Here is a 20,777-nt window from a genome sequence, read left to right as displayed (position 1 = left end):
TTTATGCTTGTCGAAAACTCCACCTCTGAACCCGCAATTATTTCTAGTCATTCCAAATTGTCCAAACCGTGGAGCACCAAATTAATCTCCAAGCTTTTCATTTGCTCTTTTGAACCCAAAGAAGAGAGCATGTTGCAAAAAGTGAGCACCAAATTAACATCCAAATTGTGACAAATATATGATTACAATGTAATAGGAGTTTTCATTAGTTAGATTATTCATTGGTTTGGTTCAACTATCCTGATCATATGAACCAAATCACTTCCGTTGTTGATTTTTTTTTTTAAATCGTGTTTCACCCGAACTTAACCAATAAAACTTAATTCATGTTGTTTTGGGTATTAAGTTTATGTTTTACAACTTATCACCCAAACACCCGCAATATTCACTTCTTTATTATTAATTTATCTTTTATTTTTTATTCTGTACAAACTCTAAAACTAGATTTTAAATATTTTTAATTTTTCTGCATTCGATTAGGATTGTTCCATATGATAAAAATTATAGAAATCAGTTTTTTTTTTAATTTTATTATAATATTATAGTCAATAGACTTGAGGGCGAGCCCTGGTACAGCGATAAAGTTGTGCCTTGGTGACTTGGTGGCTCAATTTTGATTGATCCAATTTCTATTCTCAATATGGATTGTTTAAAAAAAAACTCTAAAGAAAATTTCTTTTCTTTTTCTGGAAAAAAAAAGACATGGAGTTACTTAACTAAAAGCAAAATTGAGTATAATTCTCAAATATTTGGGACCTACAAAATTAATTTAAGAACTCACTTTAAATCACCTTAATATTGAAATATTTTTTTTGTGTAAAATGTTTAAATTTATATATAACTATAAGACCTACAAAATTAAAATAAGTAACTCATTTAAATAATTATACATTTTAATGCGTAAATGTTCTTAAGAGTTAAAATTGAAACAAACAGATAAGTCAAGCAATGTGCATATTTTAAAATGTAATATATAAAATTATTTTATTATAAGTCATAAATTTCAAATAAAAAAAGAGAATGAATATTTTTAATTAAGTATGAGTTATTTTAAATATAATAAATATTATAATTTATTTAATTATTATATTTTTTTATTTATATTAATATAAAAAAATTGTATTAAAAATTATCCATAAAGCACTTAACATGGATACACCTCCAATACAAATATAACATAAAGGGTAAATTTAATTTTTGTTTTAAAGGTGAGCTAAGGAAATGAGAAAGAGATAAGGACATCCATTTATGTTGAATTTTTTTTTTAATTTGAATAAACAACTTACTATTATTTTTCGTGACTGGATTCCACGTGAAACTAACGGCGTGGTGCACAATTTGGCGGTCTTGTGAACTTGCAATGTGTATTTTCCCCAAACTTGGACTATCCCTCCTCTGAAGTCTGGAATGGATTCTCGTGATGCATTTTTAAGAGACAAACCTTTTGTCTCTTAGCCTTTTGTTTTGTTGCCTTTCCTCTTTCGTGATCAAACAAAAAAAGAATAAACAACTTAGTTAATTGCTTATTAAATAAGTGCTTAACATGTAAGCATTTATGTATAATTAAGTTGTTCCTATAATCTAAAAAGAAATTCATACAAGCTGTTTGCTGTTCCTATAAACATCTGAAATTTTATTAAAATAAGCTGAAATCTACTTATAAACATACTATTGACTATTTTAATAAGTTCTCAAATATTTAAACCATAAGATAATCTAAAAAATTCGTCACGCACCCAAAGTATATGTGATTCCTTATGTTAACATGCCACTGGGATTTCATTTACTTGATACTGATAGATTGCAACTAGGATAGATCGATAGAAGCAGATTGTAAAAAAAAAAAAAAATATATATATATATATATATATATATATATATATATATATATATATATATATGTGTGTGTGTGTGTGTGTGTGTGTGTGTGGATGGAGGCTAAGCGTTCGTGGAAGGGACCAGAATCCCACTATCTGATTCGGATGGAGGAACTATCCAAGACGAAAATGGATGATTATAACCAAGAGCAGCCACATTACCAATTTGTTAAAGTGAGTAACACAACTATAGATAAACAAAAATATGATGTAATGATGATGGTCTGTGATAGTGTTATCGTGTACTAATTGCTTAATCACACCTTAGCCCAAATGTCAATTCAGGTAATACGAAAATGATGAAAACGGAGAATGAAGTTGTGGACATAACCCGTTCAAACATTACATTAGTTTGGTAAATTCGTAAAATATTACTGAAGAAAAATGCTTCATAAGTGACAGGCACTAAAAGGAAGTGGCGGGGCCAAAACATTTCCTCCTAAACGGCCATCATCAATCTTTCTATTTAGATTCCTTTATATATAGACCTTTATCATTATTGAAGTAAAAATAAAGAAAAGCTTGTGGCAGAGGGAGACTAGTCAGACATGGCATGCAGCACCACTTTACATGCTTCTATTCTAAAACTTCTCATCATTTTCTTATTCGCTGGTTGGGTTTCTCTTTGGCTTCTGAAGCCAACCCAAATATGGACAAGAAAATGGAAACAGGCAGAAGATAGCGCCAATGATACAATTTTTGGATACTATGGTAAGAACTTGGAATCTCAACTTCAATGAGTCATAGTGTCATACCATGAAAAATCTCTTCTTGTTTCTCTTGAATGAATCTGTTAATTACTACAAAACACCTCCTGAAATTCTAAATTTTTTAGATCAAATGCAAATTACAAGTAAAAAGATGGATGATGATACTATTCTGCAGGTCTTAGCTTTGCTGTGTACGCGTTTCCTATAATTGCTATTGCTATAATTGGACTTCTTTTATTGGATTTGAAAGCTGGATATCAAAGAAGCAGGTAATAAAATATTAATATCTATCATGTGCCGTTCAATTATTATTATGGTTATGCACATTTCACTTCAAAATTTGTTTTCCTTGGTACTACAGAAGCGCAAGGAGTACTCCATCAAAATCAAACTTCTTCTCAAATCCACTGGTGGTGAATACTACACTGGGAATCTTATCTAGTATTGAAATACTGATAGCTTTCCTTTTCATTGTCTTCTTAGCATGGACCTACTACTCTCGTATTTATACAGACTTCAAAAAGTTGATGCCATACAAATCACTGAAGTTGAATACGTAAGTGTTCTTGATCATTCCCTTATGTTGTATTTGTAGAAAAAGCTATTGTTTCACCAAGTGAATAACTTGATTTCAGGTGGCAACTCAAGTATCACAGAATAGCAACCCGGTTCGGGTTGCTAGCAGAAGCTTGCATGGCTTTGTTGCTTCTTCCTATTCTAAGGGGGTTGGCCGTGTTTCGCATACTTGGCATTCAATTTGAAGCTTCAGTTAGATACCACACATGGATTGGAACTGCAATGATACTTTTTGCTACAATACATGGCGCAAGCACTTTGTTGGTCTGGGGGGTCAGCCACCATATTGAGGATGAGGTGAGGCTTAAATCATGTTCCTTCTGTTATTTTAATTTGGAAGCATTTTCTTTATCAGACAACTTTTTAAATATCCATTGAATATAATTACACACTAAATGCGTGTTTTGGATTAGCATATGTGCTTCACGTTTGATCCAATTTTCACGTCAAGATACACTAAAAGCAACTAAAAGTTGCTTCTGTGATCCACGTTTGAGTTGTGTGGATGTGAATCCAAACACACTATAAGTACTTGTGGTAGAGCAAGTGATTAGTTCTCTCTTCATCTCATCATATTTTTCAAACAGATTTGGAAGTGGCAAAAGACTGGACGCATATACCTCGCTGGGGAGATTGCACTTGTTGTTGGGCTAGTCATTTGGGTCACTTCACTTCCCCAAATTAGAAGGAGAAAGTTTGAAATCTTCTACTACACACATCATTTGTATGCAGTCTTTCTAGTACTTTTCTTGTTTCATGTTGGGGATAGGCACTTTTATACTGTCTTCCCGGGAATATTCCTTTTTAGCCTTGATAAACTGATCCGAATCATACAATCAAGTCCAAAAACTTGCATGGTTTCAGCTAGAATTTTTCCAGGCAGAGCTCTGGAGCTAATTCTGCCCAAAGATCCAGGTATTTAGTTTCTTTACAGCAATCTGAAATTGACCATTATAATTGAAAAGATCATGATAAAAAAAAAAACCATTTAAACGGTTTGTTTTTAACGATTTGCAGGGATGAAATATAACCCTACTAGTGTTATATTTTTGAAGATTCCAACCATATCTCATCTTCAATGGCACTCTTTCAGTATCATATCTAGTTCCAGGGCTGATGATCACATTTTATCTGTGATAATTAAATGTGAAGGGTGGTGGACTAATTCTCTTTATGATCTGATCCATGCTGAACTAGACAAAACTGCAGATAAAAGGAAGGGAATACCGATTGCTATCGAAGGACCTTATGGACCTGCTTCATTAGACTTTTTGAGGTGAGCAAAAACATAATACCTAACACTTATAATAGAGCTGTTTATCATAATTTCAGGGTTGTCACTTGTCATTGGTTTTCAAGGTCTAATAATCTTATCCTAATGTGAAAAATAGTGAAAAAAAGTATAAGATTATATGGATTAATGAAAACAATTGTCTGCAGATATGACACCCTTCTTCTGGTTGCTGGGGGAAGTGGAATAACCCCATTTCTGAGCATTTTGGCGGAAGCTGATTCAGCTACCAACAAAAGTAGATTTCCCTCGAGAATACAACTTGTGTATGTCATTAAGAAGGCACAAGACTTTTGTCTGTTACATCCAATCTCACATCTGTTACTCAACCAATCAACTGAAAAGTTTCATTTGAATCTGAAATTGTTTGTAACCCAAGAAACACAAGCAGAGGTGGGAATTAGGGAGCTACTAAACGAGTTCTTTAAAGTAAGAACCCTGCAAGTGAACAGCATGTGTTCAAATTATGCAGCATACGGGCCTGAAAGTCCATCTTGGATGGCTGCCATTACAGGATTTTGCTCCATCACTTTCCTTATTTTCGTTATCTGTTTCAACCATATTATAATCCCCTCTGGAAAGCGCTCCAAAATGGCCAAAGAAAAGACTCCTTCTTGGGTTGTGGATCTTCTTCTGATAGCTGCTTTTGTCCTAGCTTTAGCTTTTAGCGCCTCGGTGGCAGCTATTTTGAGATGGAGAAGGCTGAGGAAAGGGATTCCACAAATATCACACAGAGAAATCCAACCCCTTGATCTAAGTTCAGCTGAAGCTAGGAATGCACTTGAAGACCATGAAGTGCATTTCGGGGGAAGGCCTAACTTTAAAGGTAGTGATCTCATTTTTTTTTTCTTTCCTTATGTTTCTGATACATAGTTGACAACTTAGTAGCTTTGAATTGAACAGATATATTTGGCAAGCTTCATGATGAAAGCGATGGATCTAATATCGGAGTTTTGGTTTGTGGACCTGAGAGCATGAAGGAATCGGTGGCGTTCGCATGCCAGCAGGAATCTGAGTGTTTTAAGGCTAGTGGAAAGAGAACAGAATCCTGCTTCACTTTCCACACTCTCAACTTCACACTGTAGTAGTCCAAGTATGGCTGCCCAAATTTGTGCGTTCAACAAGGCATAGATCTCAGTAAGCTTTCTGAGTGCCTCCGTGTATCTATCATTAGATATTTGAATGTAATACTCCAAAGGCGAAAGATTTAGGTAATGTCCACGAGTATTCTCACTATATATTTGAATGTAATACTAGTAGTCAAAAGGAGAAAGATTTGGGTAATGTTCCAAAGATAGTTTTGTTGTTTTCCAATAAAAACACGATAAGTGTTGAAGTTTTATCAATATGAAAACACGGCGCATGTAATAACTGTTACACATGCTGTATTTTCGTTAGAAAACGTAATCTATTGAATAGTATCATAGTTTTGTCCTAATCAAAACACCCTTTTTCCTTTTTTTTCGCCCAAAGAATGTGGTTGCGATGGTCTCCTACCAATGTTCACATCTGACTAATCAAAATATCGTATACAAAGATTGCATTCGTTTTAGAAAATAATCTATATCAATATATAAAATAATTTTAGTAATTGGAAAGTTTCCAAGCTTGTGTGCCGCGTGCAGACCGAGACACCTGTTTAATGCGCGTATATGTGTAGTCATTTTCATTCATGCAGAATACAATTTACAAATCTACTCATACAGACAGACAAAGGTAACGAACCACAGAGGAACGCAAGCCAATCCCGCTTTGAGATACAAGTGGCAAAAACTTCCGAACAGTAGTGCTCCTAATAGGTTGAACCTTACTAGTTAACTAAATCTATAATTAAAAGCTAGTTTTTCCTTGCCTTGATCAGGTACAATGCACGATGGAGAGTCAAAAGCGACTTTGATTGAAAGTATAACAAATACATTAATCAGAAACAAAACAAGTAAATACACATCAAAGCAAGCCGCAATCTAGCAAAATCCATTAAAAAAAAAACTCAATCAGAAGAGAAAAATAAGTCCAATTTTATGTACAGTCAAAACAAAACTCAAATTGACGTGAGATTATATAGCTTAATTGAGGTAACCGGTTGAAATTATAAGAATATTAAATATTTGGTGGAAAAATTTTATAATAATTTTGTCTAATTGAAACAAGATTATTTAAAATGAAGAATTACTTAATCAACACAAAAATATTCAAACCGGAGGAGGGGAGGGTTGCAAAGGCGCGGCCTCGTCGGAATCCTCGCCACCGCGAACCAAATCGGACAAGACTTTTCCGGGTGCCTCCGGCGGGTCCTCTCCCAAGAGAAGCGCAACGACCTCCTTCATGGTGGGTCTCCTCTGAGGATCAGGGTGGCAACAAGCCAACCCTAGCTTCAACACCATCTCCACATCTCCCTCATCGTACTCCCCTCTAATCCTCAAATCCGCAGCCTCACGCGCGCACCCCTTCGCGTACAGCTCCCTGACCCAATCAATGAGCACCACCTCCTCCTCTGCCACCGACGTCTCTATCGGCCGCCTACCGCACGCCACCTCCAGCAGCACCACCCCGAAGCTGTAGACGTCGGTCGCCGAAGTGGGGGCCGCCACCGTGGCCAGCTCCGGCGCCAAGTAGCCCAACGTCCCCACCACACGCGTGGTGTTGGGAACCTCCCCGTGCGTGTAAAGCTTGGCCAGACCAAAGTCCCCTAATCTCCCTCTCATGTCGGCGTCCAACAGAATGTTGCTCGATTTAATATCTCTATGAATAACAACCTGGTCCCAACCGTGGTGAAGGTAGTTAAGCCCCTCTGCCACGTCGACAAGTATACGACGGCGTTGCTCCCACCCTAAAACCTTGTCGGACTTATCGAAAACCCACTTGTTGAGACTCCCGTTTGGCATGTAATCATAAACCAGCAAAAGCTCGTTCCCCTTTCTGCACCATCCTCTCATTTGAACCAAGTTCTTGTGCTGAAGCCTCCCCATGCTTGAAATCTCCGCCATGAATTCACGCAACCCTTGCTTTGAATCGTGGTTCACGCACTTCACCGCAATTTCCGTGTTGTTAGGCAATGTTCCTTTGTACACTCTCCCGAACCCTCCCGAACCTAACAGCATCTCCTTCCGAAATTCCCCTGTCGCGTAACTTAGTTCCTCGTAGGAAAATCTGTGCGGCCAGTACTCTAGCTCCCAGTCTTCGATCTCGTCTTCTTCCTCGTTCGCTTTGTTCATTCGCCACCATAAGTAAAAACCAGAAGCGCATATAAGAACAAAAATAAAAGAACCGATGACGATGCCCGCTATTGCGCCGTTAGAAAGCGAGGAAGAAGACGATTCTAGTTCAAAAACTGGTAAATTCGTTGTGTTGAGCTCCCTTGCAGGTCCTGAATCGCTGAAGCTCCATGCGAGAACTCTCTGCGCCTCGATCCAGTTCGTTTTCGAAGCGGAAAACCCTACGTACATGTTACTGGACACGTAGTCAGCTATGGCGGGATTCTGATACCGAAGAGTAGGTTTCGTAGGGCGCGAAACGCCGATTGGCGCGACGGTTACGTTGAACTCGAGATTCTCGCCGTCGAAGTCGATCCAGGCGTGGATGTTCTGGCCGGTGCGCATGCGCACCGGCACGAAGGCGCCGGAGGAGTTGAAGTAGCCGGCAGTGGTGGCGTTTATGGACTCGATGTTGTTGAGGTCGATTCCGATGTGGTTGTCGTCGATGTCGTTGAACTCGGGGTTGCGGCCGGTATCGAATTCGACGGCGACGAGGGGGAAAACGGAAGGGGAGGTTGCGTTGGTGAATAGGCCGAAGTACTGGCTGGCGATGGCGCCGGGAGGGTCGGTGGTGTTGGAGAGGACGAAGGCGAGGCCGAAGCCGGGGCTGGTAGAGATCTGCGGCAAGATGGAGAAGACAAAGGAAGTGGAGAAGGAAGAAATGGAAGAGGAGTTATTGGAGGTGTTTGTTTTGAGCATGGGAATTTTGACGGGGTAGAAGGCGCGGCCGTAGGAGTACTGATTGGAGTCGTTGTTCATTCGGATGACGGAGGCGTCGACGCGAGCGTCTTTGATGAGAGTGAGGTTGGTGACGCCGGCGAAGGAGTTGAATAGGAAGTCAAGGGAAAGTGCGGGAGTAAGGAAGAGAAAGAGGTGGAGGAGAATCAGGAACGCCGTGCCGGAAAATAGAGTTTCGCCGGCAGCGGGGGTTTTGGAATGAGACATCGCTGTGGCATGTGGGATTCATTCAACACCTTGTCCCCTTCAAGGCCAAGCTCTTTTCTTTGGGTTAGATAAGGACATCAATCATAAATGCTTGCGTTTCGTCTCAACGCTTCCTTCAACAACGTTGAATAATTAATACAATCACTTTAGTAATTCTCGTATCTTTTTATGGATGCTCTTAGTAGTTATTTTTATTTATTTATAAACCGCTCTTATTAATACTTTATACTTATTAAGTAAAAATAAATTAGTATGATTACTTTTATTTAATGCTTATTATTTTTAAATGTTAAGAGTATTAATAAAAAAAAAACACTGTTATAAAACTCAATCTAATAAGTCTAATCTCAGTTGACAAAAAAATATGTTAAGTTTAGAAGAAAAATATAAGTTTCATCTCCATCGAATTCATCTTTGTGGAAATCATCATGGTTGAAAGAAAAAGTTAAATTAATTTTTTAGTCTTTTAATTAATTATTTAGGTTTAATTTGATTTTTTTTTAATTTTTCAATTTAATCATTTAATTGTTAAAATTGATTTTTTTTAAAAAAATATATATTTTATAACAATTTAAGATCACTTAATGATAATTTAAAATTATCATTTCTTATTATTTAGTTTGAAAGATAAAATTGAATCAATTTAAAAAATTAAAGAATTAAATTTAACTACAAATTAAATCTAAAAAATAAATTAAAAAATTAATTTTGAAAAATATATATAATAAAACTCAATTGAACAAGCAAGATTCATGAAGGTTCCTTAAAAAAAACAGGAAAAGTGATGACTCAATACCGACAGCAGCCGGACTCGGATGTATAAAGCTTTAAGCTGTCCACTGTATTATTTCTTTTAGTGCCTTTTTAAAAGTCCACTTGCAATTTAACATATGTGCATGGTGAGAATGTTTATATGGGTTTCTTTTTAAGAAGGTTGGATACAATTTTTTGCTATCCAGATATATGTTTCAAAATATCCAATTTTAGACCTCTATCTTTAGAAATATATTATGTGTGATTTATCTTAATAACCGTATGACACTGTTAGGTTGAGTAGATAAAAATAACAAAATAAATTATATGGGTATTACTTGATTTTTTATATAATTTTATTTAATACTCTCTTTTTATTCCTATAATGATTATTTAATATAAATGCTACATAATCTTGCCTCTTAGGACACATTTGGTATAAGATTTTTTTTTTCATGTTTGAAAATCTTATCTCTTAGTTTGCTTGCACTTGTGGAAGGGACTGAAAGGAGTAATTTTTAAAATTTAAGGACAAACAAATTTAAATTTAAGGGCTATAAAAAATAGGGTCCTCAAATTGAAAGAATAATACAATAATTAAGTTTTGTAAAAACAAATACAGTAATTAATTACTGTCTTGAAAAATGTTTAAGATGAATAAAAATATTACATATATTTATTTGTGTGAGTAAAAACAAACTTGTTCATGTTGATGTTTTTTTACCAAATCACTAATAGCAAATATATTGATCTTGTGATCGAAAACAACCTTATGATTAACTCCAATGAATCTGTGATTATCTCTGATTAGGGTAAATCTGTCATCATTCTGTCAATGCTAATGTTTTTTCACTACAACAAACAAATGAAGTGTACTCACTTCCATTTTTTTCTTAATTCATTCTACTCTCTTATCTCTTTCCTTTCCAACCTATTTCATACATATATACTAAACAAACTATAAGGGTTAAAGAAAAAATTAATTCATTTGATGAATATAAAATTTGAAGTTGAACTCGTAACTACATGCATGAAGAAAAGTCTCTTTCACTCACACCAGTAAAATTTTACATCTTTTGTGATGCGGAAATGCTTCCATCTTTACTGCTATCTCTTAGTACGTCTTCAATAATTTCCTAGTCATGACTAATTAGTTTCAACCTAAAACAATATAAATTGAAAAGTAGTAAGGTTTTTGTATGGATGGTAAATAAATTTAATACTTAACCCGTCACTCAAATTAACTAAATAAAAATATTTCCCTTTTTAGTATTTAATGCACCCCCTTTACATAAGAAAATTGTTAGAAGTATTCGTACTGTTCTACTCTATTGTCAATGTCTTATTTCATAGTTAAGTGTTGAGTGATGACTGTCAGCCTAACTAACTAATATTAGGAACTAATAATGCATCAAGTATTATATAATACTTTAAAAATATAAGAAAAAAATTGAATATGTTAATTTATTAATATTCAAAATAAAATTTAAAAATTATATAAATAATCATATAATTCAGAAATTATTTAAGTTCAATTTTTTTTACAAAGACTTAATTAATTTAAAAAATATTCTAAAAGATAAAAGATGAAAGTTGTACACGATTCGAAATAAAAGGAATGAATAATATGCAATTAAATTATAAAATAATAAAAATGAAAATTAATCAGTTTCAGATTATGTTATGTTTTGAATCTTAAAAATATTATATTATATTGTATTTTTTTCATCTTTATTCTACTTTTTTGGGATCCTTTTTCGACATTTTTTAAAAAGGCTTGCTTCACTTTTCTTTTCTTCCCCCTAACATCACTCACTCTATCCCTCTCCACCTTTTTTTTTTCTAGTCTGCACCCGGTTTTTCTATAGTCTAATTCCGTCTCAATATACATTGGGGGCTTGGGCCTTTAACAAGTGGTAACTTAATTTTGGGCTTTTGGGCATGTGAATATTTTTGGAGTGAGGATGCCTGCTATATGGGCCTATTATACAAATCGAATGGTATTGCTAGGTGCACCTGGAATATTTGCTTGTGCACCCAGCAATAAAACAAAATTTTAAAAATGTCTTGAAGTGTTTTCTGCTTCTACAAATTACATAATTTGTATAACTTATACGGATTGATTACGGATTAGCCCAAGCAAACTCAAACCTCTAACTTTCATGTTATTAGCATAATGTTCTGACTAACTGAGCTAATAGATCAATTATGTTATAAAATAAATAATGTTATATATAACACTAAAAATTTTAATGTATCACTTCCAACACTTCTTGGGCTTGGTTCATGAAAAATAATGATGGGTGGTCTTTTTTTTTAATCTTGAATATGAGATTTGTGTTTTTCCCAATACACCCCCTCATGTTTACCACTTCTTGGGTGTGAATAACAATGGTGGATTTAGACTTAACTCAATCTCAAAAATTAACTTAAGGAATGAGAGTTGTCCTTTATTTATATATTCTAATTGGTTTTATTTTTACTTGACGTGGGATTTGAATTTTTTTCAACCTAGAATCCTGTGATTGCACGCGTAGATCCCATCTCATGTGCCTTAGAAATCGATCCATTGTCACTTTTCTTCAATCTAATCGCTTTTGCTTTTGATATTATCTACGTAGTTTATTTGAAGCGTAGTATAACTTTTGTACTTGCAACCATAGTACAGATTTAGATGTATATAGTAAATAATAATTTGCAAGAGAATATAGCGTGTTAGTTTTACGAGTCATGGAGGGCTGTAATTTTTTCTTTATAAAAAAAATACAGATTTATATACACGGTTGATAAATGAAAAATAAATACGTCAAAATTAATATAAAAATTACTCTATAATTTATGCGAACTTATCTCTAGGAATCTTTCATCTTTCATACGAAGCAAAAGACACCGAAAAAGTGTTAATGTCATTTATCGAAATACATTGCTTATACAGTTTATATTAAATTTTCCTTGTATAGAAAAATAACAATTTTTCCTCATCAGAAGTTTGTTTTAGACTTTTAGTAGTTGGTTCTAACCGCAGCTTTTCCTTATATTAGCCAATCACAGTTTCTTTTGTCCAATGGAATCGGGAGTCTTGTCGAAGCACTCAAGCTCCCACTTGTTGTTATGCTCAAATCTTTTGTATAAAAACAGACACAAGGAAGGGTTGTTTTCGTTGTCCAAAACTTTCTTCCTATCATAAAATCAATTTAGTCAGAAATACTGAATTGAAATGTTAAGGGGTGTTTGGTTTAACTGTTTTTTATGTTTATTTTCATAGAAAATAAAAAATGGTAATGAAAATATGTTTAATTGGATTTTTGAAAATATTTTCAGCGAAAATAAAAACAGAAAACAATAATATAATTTTGTTTTTCAGTAATTTTAGTTGAAAACAGAAACTTCATTTTAATTAAAATAAAAATGCGATGACAAAGAATGTAATTTTAAACAAATATAAAAATACAAAAAAGAAAAAAAAATCAATATATGATAAGTTTTTAATGTTTTTATTTCATAAAAACAGAAAATAAAAAGTCAAACCAAACATATTTTTCGAATTCTAATTTTTTGAAAATGAAAATAATTTTCAAAAAATAAAAATAAAAAATAAAAATACATATTAAACGCATCTTAAATGTTTAAATGAAAACAAATTCAGTGCACATATATAGTAGTCATGTTACAGAATGAAAATGACTCAAAACATTGTTGGATTAATAACTGATTTTTTCTGTCTTTATGTTTTTGTTTTTCTTCTGCCCATTAGCTTTATATTAATCTTCTCATTTATCTATGGAAGAAATCTCATCACAATAACTTCTAAATCAAATTCTGTGAAACATGTATAGATGAAGAAACTCAGTTTATAAAGGTGTCAAGTTCCTCGGTTAAATTATACAATTTTCACACAATTTAATTTTAGAGGTTATTATGGTGATATTTTCACAATATGTAAATTTAAAGACTAATATGATGTCATCTAACAAGGATCAAATTAATTGATGATTTATAATTTTAAAAATTATTTTGTCATTTTTGTAATTTTAAAGATTAAATTGTCTGAACATTATTATTTCAGAAGACTAGATTGATTGATAATTTACAACTTTAAAAATCATCTAACCATTTTATTAATTTCAAAGGACCAATTTCATCCACCATTATAATTTGAGGGATTAAATTGATTATTTACTCATCTAAATAAAAAAAAAACAAACTTTTACATCAAATAATATATCTCATTTTATTAAGTAAGGTGGTTAAATCATTATAAATTTTTTTATACTTGTTTTTAAATTTTATGAATTAAAATAAATTATTGTTTTTCTTTGTAAAAAAATTTACATATCAATAGACTCTTTTATTTTACAAGTAGTACTAACCTTGTAGTTGTTTGAAATAAATATGGTGCTAAATCCATAATGGATTACTTATGAAATCGAAATTGATTACTTACTCATCTTTTTTTCCAAGACTGAAGGAATAATAAATTTGCTAACTCATCTAAAGTTAGTTGTACGTTGATGAATTCTTAGTTTTAAAAGTGATTATATTTTAAACAACTACAAAAAAAAAAAAACACTCTTTCAATAACTTTCTTTTATTTTTATCTTTCTTTTCTTATTACAATACATCATCAATGAGTTATCCCTATTTTCTTCTTTTCTCTCTCATGATATATACAGTTGAAGGTTGTCCAATAAATATTTATCTAATTTTTAAATACTAAAATAATAGCAGAATAAATATTTAAGAATTAAATTAATTATTTAATTAAGATAAAACTTTTAAGTAAATTTAAGTTTTTAATAAATTTAGAAGATATTGTCTTTATTCTTATATATAAGATTAAATTTAAAATAATATATGTTTCTTTTTATAAGACTTAATTTATAATATTTTTAGTATTAATTATTTTTAGATAAGAAATATTTATTATTAAAAGAAGTAAGAGGATGTATTAATAATTCATTAGATGATGAGAAAGTATTATTAATAATAAGAATAATTTTTTAAAAATTATAAATATAAAGATAAATTTATTGTTATAAATTAAATTAATCACATTGAATTAAATAATTAAATAGTATATATAAGAATAAAGAAAGTATATGATTGATCCTGTGATTAAAAAATAATAAAAAGAAGATCACAAAAAAAAAAATTACGAGTTCGAATTTGCTGTACACTTGAAAATTACCAATCAAGAAAGTTCTCATATGATAGAAATCTTGCTTTAAGGTACAGAGGTTGCCAGTATATAACGCGACTTTCAATTTTTCATGAAAAATAAGAAAGGACATGTGGCTAGCCATAACACCTGGCAATCTGTGGCATGTCGTAGTTGCACACGTGTCATCAACCTAAGCATATATACAATATTAGTATAAAAATTATTATACTTTTTTAATAAATCTTCCTAGTTCATAATATTTTTCTTAAACATTTCTCCCAAAAAGTTGTTAAGTATTTATAGCAAAAAATTCCCTATACTTTTGTTTTTAAGACATTAAATCTTGTTATTTATGAATTATCAAATTTATATGTGTTGGCAACAATACAATTGAAGTTTTTTCTTTAGCCAATCAACCAGCCTTTTTGGCTTCGGGTGTGGGGTCTGTCTCTTTGATGAGTCAGAAGAGAAGAAGAAGCATGTGCCATGTGAGTGCGTACTGAGACAGCAGCATATGGAACCGGGTCGGTTTGTATTAAATCATTAAATAACAACACGCGTCACAAACATAGGAGATCAGAACCTTGCAACTAATGCGTTGAAGATGTGGTGACTAGTGATGCCACTAAGAAAATGAGAAGAAATCTGAGACTGGTCGTATTGTCGTTACATTGTTTGATTTGGTATGGTAAGTTATGGTAACATTCGTAACCCACATGAATTAAACAGTGCCTAGTTATTATGGCTCTCCAAGCTAACATTTTTGCTAGATTGGGAATTGAAAAAAGGGCTGCAGGAAACATGAAAGTGATGAAACATGATAGAGTTTAATATGGCACTTTGATGTTAGATGTTTCATATTTTCACTTTTATTTGAACTGAGATGTGGACAACACGATGGAGGCTCACTGTCTCTTTACTTCAAAGGTTGTCACGCCGAGCTCATTCCAGATGTTTCGTCTGTCTATATATGCATTTGATTTGAAATACGTGATTCTTCTCGGTTTGTACGTGTATGATTGTTTATTCAATTTTCAAAGGAGCTAGGTTTAGATTTGATGTTCATCACATTTACTAATCTCTCAGCATGTAAATTATGTATATCCACTAGGATTGTTAACATTATAAGTGTGACTATCGTACACAAGAAAAAATCTCTCAACATGCTAATATAAAAAAATACTATCATTTTTTTATCAAACAATATTAATTTACCTAAAAATATATTTAAAATATCTTACTCCATATGATAAGGTATATTTGACACGCATGATTTTTTTAAAAATATAGTCTAAAACAAATGCCTTAATTAATTACGTACGGTCGTAAAATGTAGGATAATATGAATATGATATGATTGAACTATTTATTTGAATGCACCATGCACCATACACCATACACCAGAAGCATATTAATATTAGAATTTAATTAAAATATACGGGGCATGTCATACTTACATCCAACATAATTATCTCAATTGAAGAATATATGTGGTTTAAAAAAAAAAGAAACATACAAGAAGGAATCGGAATTTTAACTTAATTAAAGTGGTTGAAGATAGAAAAAACATATATAATTTAGTGAAAAAATAAACTTTGAGGTGTATATAACAAGTATTTATAAGAAATTTAATACATAAATAATATTTTTTAAATAAAAAATATATAATTGTTTTGAGTAAATATAAAATATTAGAGAAGAAATGAATTAAATGCACAAAGTAAAAATCTTTTTTAGGGTAACATAGAAGAATTATAAAAATAACTATATATAGTAATTTAAATAAACTTAATATGACTTTGTGTGTATATTTTAACTAAATTTATTACTTTAAAAGTTATATCTAGAGTAAAATTTGAATGATTGATAGTGTAAATGCTGATGATCAAATATAAATTGTCATGCATCTATTTTATCATTTTTTTTATCACCGTGTTGACTCTAATGGGCTACTTTTAATATTAACATTGTAATTATTAAAGTGTATTCAGAGATTACTTAGAAAACAATATATTTTTTTGGCTGTTTGAAAACAACTAAAAAAGTATAAGTTAAAAAGTTAAAGATGGTTCACCTAAATCAAGATTGATCATGCATGTTGATATATATATATTTCAAAAGGATGTAATTCAATTCTAGATATCAATGTGATAACTAGTTAATAAATAATTTATAAGTATTTTTTTAAATATTTTTCAAGCTTGAGACCTGTTTTCAACTTATATACACTTTTAATTATATAAACAAAATCGTAGGTTCTCTGTTTGAAAACACTACCTATTATGTAGGATTACTTAAAAAAAAAAAGTGAAACAAACGAAGTGCGTCTTCGTTACAGGTCGTATATCATATAACGAATTTTATGCAACATAATGCGTATAGTTTGACATATGGAGGGGACACATTTCCAGCCAACAGAATATTGCCTAACACGATATAATTAAAAGAATCTGTTCTGAGTCGTAGGTTTCATGGTGTTTGCGGTCATAATTGAACGACGATTGTGTTTTCAAATCCACCTGAGATAAGAGTGAAGAAGTATGAAATAGATTACAGGCATCATTAAAGAGTACTTCTATCAATTGTCATCTCTAGGTTACCTACGTTAGAATTATATAAAAATTAATACAATGCATTAATCTCTAGGTTAACAAAATATATATAATGTTTAATAACCTAGCTAAGAGAATAAATTAATACATTTTTAATCTATGACATATATTTATCTAAAAATATTTCAACATTTTAATGTAAAATTTTGTTTATATAACAACTTATTTATTTTATATATATATATATATATATATATATATATATATATATATATATATATATATATAATATCCCAATTTAAGAGCAATTCGTTAACAGGAGTTGGATGATTGTCCACCCTATGTTAGGATAGATTGGGACAGAGGACAGAGAGAAATATAGAAAAAGGAAAAAAAAATATATGTCAATCATATTATGATGAGTGTTGTATTAAAAAAATGAAATTAAGAAATAATATAATCCATTAATCATTATGGTCATTATCACTGTTATTAAAATGATAAAAAGTTTTTAAAATAATTTTATTCTGAAACTAAAGTTTAGGAAAACTTAGACTAATTTTAAAAAGTAAAGTTTAGTTATGATTTTTAAAATATTTAAAACTTACTACTAAAAACAAATCCAAATAAACCCTAAAATAATCTAGAGTCAGTTGGTCTAGGTGTTTGATAGTAAAAATTTACTAATGTATTAATATAATAAATATAATTAATTCAAATTTAAACAGTATGAATAAATAAATAAATAGAACTAAATCAAATATTTAACTAATATCACCAGAAAATATTTTTTCCCCTTGTTTTCTTCGTAGTAAAAGAAAAAACGCAAGGGCAGGATGGGTCTTTCCCTTTTTCCTTCTCCCCTCCCCATAAGGCCCTATAAATGGCCGTGAAACTCACTTACAAGAGTTTTCAAGCACACCCAAGACCAAATTCTTTTTCCCTCTTCATTCCTCAACGAAACTTGTCTCTGATTATCCAAAATCGCGAGACTCAATCATGGAATCCAAAGCCATAGATAATACTATTAAAATCCTCTATAGCTACGGCGGAAAGATCCTTCCTCGCCACACCGACGCCAAGCTCCGTTACTACGGCGGCCACACCAGAGTCCTCTCCCTCCATCCTTCCACTTCTTTCTCAGGTTAATTACTTCCTAATCCGCTTCTTCATTAATTTCATTTTCACCATCATCATATTCATAGTTTATTTATTTATTTATTCATTCGAGGCGCGTGTGTGCTTACGCTTCAGTGTTTTACAGAGCTGATACTAAAGCTTACCGAGTTGTGCGCTTCGCCGGTCACACTTAAGTGTCCATTGCCGAACGGAGATTTGGACACCTTGATTTCCGTCACCAGCGACGAAGATTTGGCTAATATAATTCACTTATACGATCGAGCTTCTTCGTCGTTGCCTCATCGCTTGAAGATCAGAGCCATTCTTTCGCCGCCGAAGAAACTGTCTCCTTCTCCGTCTTCACCTTCTTCCAGCGCAGCTCACTCTCCGTCCGGTGGTTCGCCTCACTCCGCCGCCGATTCCCTGCCGTGCCCGGCGGCGCACCAGTTCGTCCGCCGTAAGTGCTCGCCGGTGCCGGTTGCGTATCCGATTAGCGTCCGTAGCGGAGCAGCAAAAGGCTGTATGTACACGAGGCAGTTAGACGGAAGTCCGAGATTCCTTTACCGTGGGGTTCACTGGAATAATTATTGCCACTGATGCAAATTGCAAAGTTATTTGTGGAGATAATTTTAAAAGGTTTCGTTAGGTTTAGAATATGAATGATACGATGATGACGATGAAAAATACCAAAAGATTTGCTTGAGATCAACGGTATATGAAATTCTAGTAGTGTACATTATTATCAGAGAGTTATGTGTTTTATTTTGAAAGATAAATTACTTATTTCATTTTTATAATTTTATAATTTTTATTTTTTTAATCTTTATAATTTAAAAGTAATTTTTTTAACTTTTATAATTTATATTTTGATTTTCATTTAATTTCGTGTTTTTTAAAATCTGTGTAAGAATCATAAAAAAATTAAAAAAATCATTTTTAAAATTACAGAATAAAAAAAATTAAAATATAAATTATATGAATTAAAAAGAATACTTTATAAACTAAAAAAATAAAAATGAAATTATAAGAAACTAATGAATAATTTAACCTAAAAGAAAAAATGGTACTAAAACTATCCAATTAGATTCACTCATAGAGTTTGAGCTAAATTTTTGTTGTAGAGCTTGAACTTCAAATTGGTGTTTTTGTGGCAATTGGCAAGTACTAGACTGCCGAATCCGATTGTTTACAGTTCCGTTTTAACTGCTGCTAATAAGAACAATTCACTGAATTCAAGGACGTTTTGATGTGCGCGACGCGCTTATGTGGGTGTTTCTGAATTCAGATTCCCCAAATCCAGGAAAAGTAAAAAGGATTCCAAAATATTCTTCTTACGTGATAGAAATTAATATAGTGCTTTGTTAATCACATAATTATGTTTCTGTTGGTTCACATTTCCAGTAGTTTTATGCGACTAATGACGACGGTTAACAAATTATTCTTATCCTCGTCGATTGACAGGTATATGGTCAACAAATTATTCTTATCCTCGTTGATTTTTATTCTTGCACCATGCGCTTTCTCTGTTTCATTCTTCTAATTTTGCTGGTCAATAAGTGGGGATGGTCCGATGGACGTTGCGTCATAATGGCGTCAAAGTTGGAGAAGAGAACGGAACATTTGGAACTTTTCTACACCGAGGGTTGTCAACTAATAAGAATTCTATCTTGTGTGTGTGTGTTTTTTTTAACTTTCATTTTTTAAATTTGTATTGAAACATGTGCTGTTCTAATCTTTTTAATTTTAAATTAAATAAGCACTTAATTGCATACAAATAAAAAACAATGAAGAACTATCACCATAAATCAAGAGAGATAAGAGAAAATGAAAAACAAAAATGATGATTGTAGGTGTTAAAATGGAAAAAAGAAGGGATAAAAAAGGTAAAAATATGATTAAAAAATAAATATATTGAATATTTTCCTACCATAAAAGTGTTCATAAAATAAAAGTTGACCGGTTTAATTAACATAATACCTATTTTACCCAAAGTTTTTATCATGTCATATTTTTTAAAACTTAAACGATTAAAAGTTAATGATACATGGGATGGAATTAAATGGGTTTAATTGGTAAATATAATATATTAATTTTAATATTGTATAAAGTTATAATTTTTTAAAAAATGTAAAATTAAAATAATATATATTTAATAATGTATATTTTAAAACAATTTACATACTTAAATATATTTATTTATCATAAATTTTTATTATATTATAATTTTAAAAACATTTATTATTATTTTTAATTAAATAAAAATATTTATCTTATATAAATGCACAAACTAAAATACTTTTGAATACTAAACAACAGAAGAGGAAGAACCAAACAATGTTTTTATACTAAAAAATGTATCAAAATTAAAGTCCCTTTCCATTTCACTAAGAGCTACAAATAGTGTTATTCACTTCTCTCTCTGAGGGGAATGCATCAAACAATATTTTTAGGCTAACAAATGTATCAAAATTAAAGTCACAATGTTTTTAGACTAACAAATGAATCAAAACTAAAGTCACTTTTCATTTCACAAAGAGCT

General features: G+C 31.7%; 3 protein-coding genes across 3 annotated transcripts; 2 read left to right on the top strand and 1 right to left on the bottom strand.

Annotated features, from left to right (window-relative positions):
- The first annotated feature begins 2,382 nt into the window (after positions 1-2,382).
- On the top strand, positions 2,383-5,912 carry LOC114394224 (ferric reduction oxidase 8, mitochondrial-like). The gene is made up of 8 exons (XM_028355887.1): positions 2,383-2,588; positions 2,763-2,856; positions 2,949-3,143; positions 3,223-3,460; positions 3,751-4,078; positions 4,181-4,439; positions 4,604-5,280; positions 5,358-5,912. The coding sequence occupies exons 1-8, from the start codon at positions 2,426-2,428 to the stop codon at positions 5,537-5,539; spliced, it is 2,136 nt and encodes a 711-aa protein (XP_028211688.1). The 5' UTR covers positions 2,383-2,425; the 3' UTR covers positions 5,540-5,912.
- Positions 5,913-6,328: 416 nt separating this feature from the next.
- Positions 6,329-8,791, bottom strand: LOC114394225 (L-type lectin-domain containing receptor kinase S.1-like). Its single transcript, XM_028355888.1, has one exon. The coding sequence runs from the start codon at positions 8,651-8,653 to the stop codon at positions 6,647-6,649; it is 2,007 nt and encodes a 668-aa protein (XP_028211689.1). The 5' UTR covers positions 8,654-8,791; the 3' UTR covers positions 6,329-6,646.
- Positions 8,792-15,464: 6,673 nt separating this feature from the next.
- LOC114393520 lies at positions 15,465-19,038 on the top strand. The gene is made up of 3 exons (XM_028354874.1): positions 15,465-15,570; positions 17,994-18,263; positions 18,384-19,038. The coding sequence occupies exons 1-3, from the start codon at positions 15,465-15,467 to the stop codon at positions 18,833-18,835; spliced, it is 828 nt and encodes a 275-aa protein (XP_028210675.1). The 3' UTR covers positions 18,836-19,038.
- The last annotated feature ends 1,739 nt before the right edge of the window (positions 19,039-20,777 follow it).

The sequence above is a fragment of the Glycine soja genome, chromosome 17 (assembly GCF_004193775.1).
Source record: "Glycine soja cultivar W05 chromosome 17, ASM419377v2, whole genome shotgun sequence".
Lineage (NCBI taxonomy): Eukaryota > Viridiplantae > Streptophyta > Magnoliopsida > Fabales > Fabaceae > Glycine > Glycine soja.
This window is presented reverse-complemented; position numbering and strand designations above follow the sequence as displayed.

Excerpts from the sequence above, each read along its gene's own strand:
- LOC114394224 (XM_028355887.1), top strand. The coding sequence starts at position 2,426 with ATGGCATGCAGCACCACTTTACATGCTTCTATTCTAAAACTTCTCATC. Across the intron at positions 2,857-2,948 it reads GCTGGATATCAAAGAAGCAG|AAGCGCAAGGAGTACTCCAT; the intron begins GTAATAAAATAT and ends TTGGTACTACAG. Across the intron at positions 4,440-4,603 it reads GCTTCATTAGACTTTTTGAG|ATATGACACCCTTCTTCTGG; the intron begins GTGAGCAAAAAC and ends AATTGTCTGCAG.
- LOC114394225 (XM_028355888.1), bottom strand. The coding sequence starts at position 8,653 with ATGTCTCATTCCAAAACCCCCGCTGCCGGCGAAACTCTATTTTCCGGC.
- LOC114393520 (XM_028354874.1), top strand. The coding sequence starts at position 15,465 with ATGGAGGCTCACTGTCTCTTTACTTCAAAGGTTGTCACGCCGAGCTCA. Across the intron at positions 15,571-17,993 it reads GAAATACGTGATTCTTCTCG|GCCCTATAAATGGCCGTGAA; the intron begins GTTTGTACGTGT and ends CCTCCCCATAAG. Across the intron at positions 18,264-18,383 it reads TCCTTCCACTTCTTTCTCAG|AGCTGATACTAAAGCTTACC; the intron begins GTTAATTACTTC and ends AGTGTTTTACAG.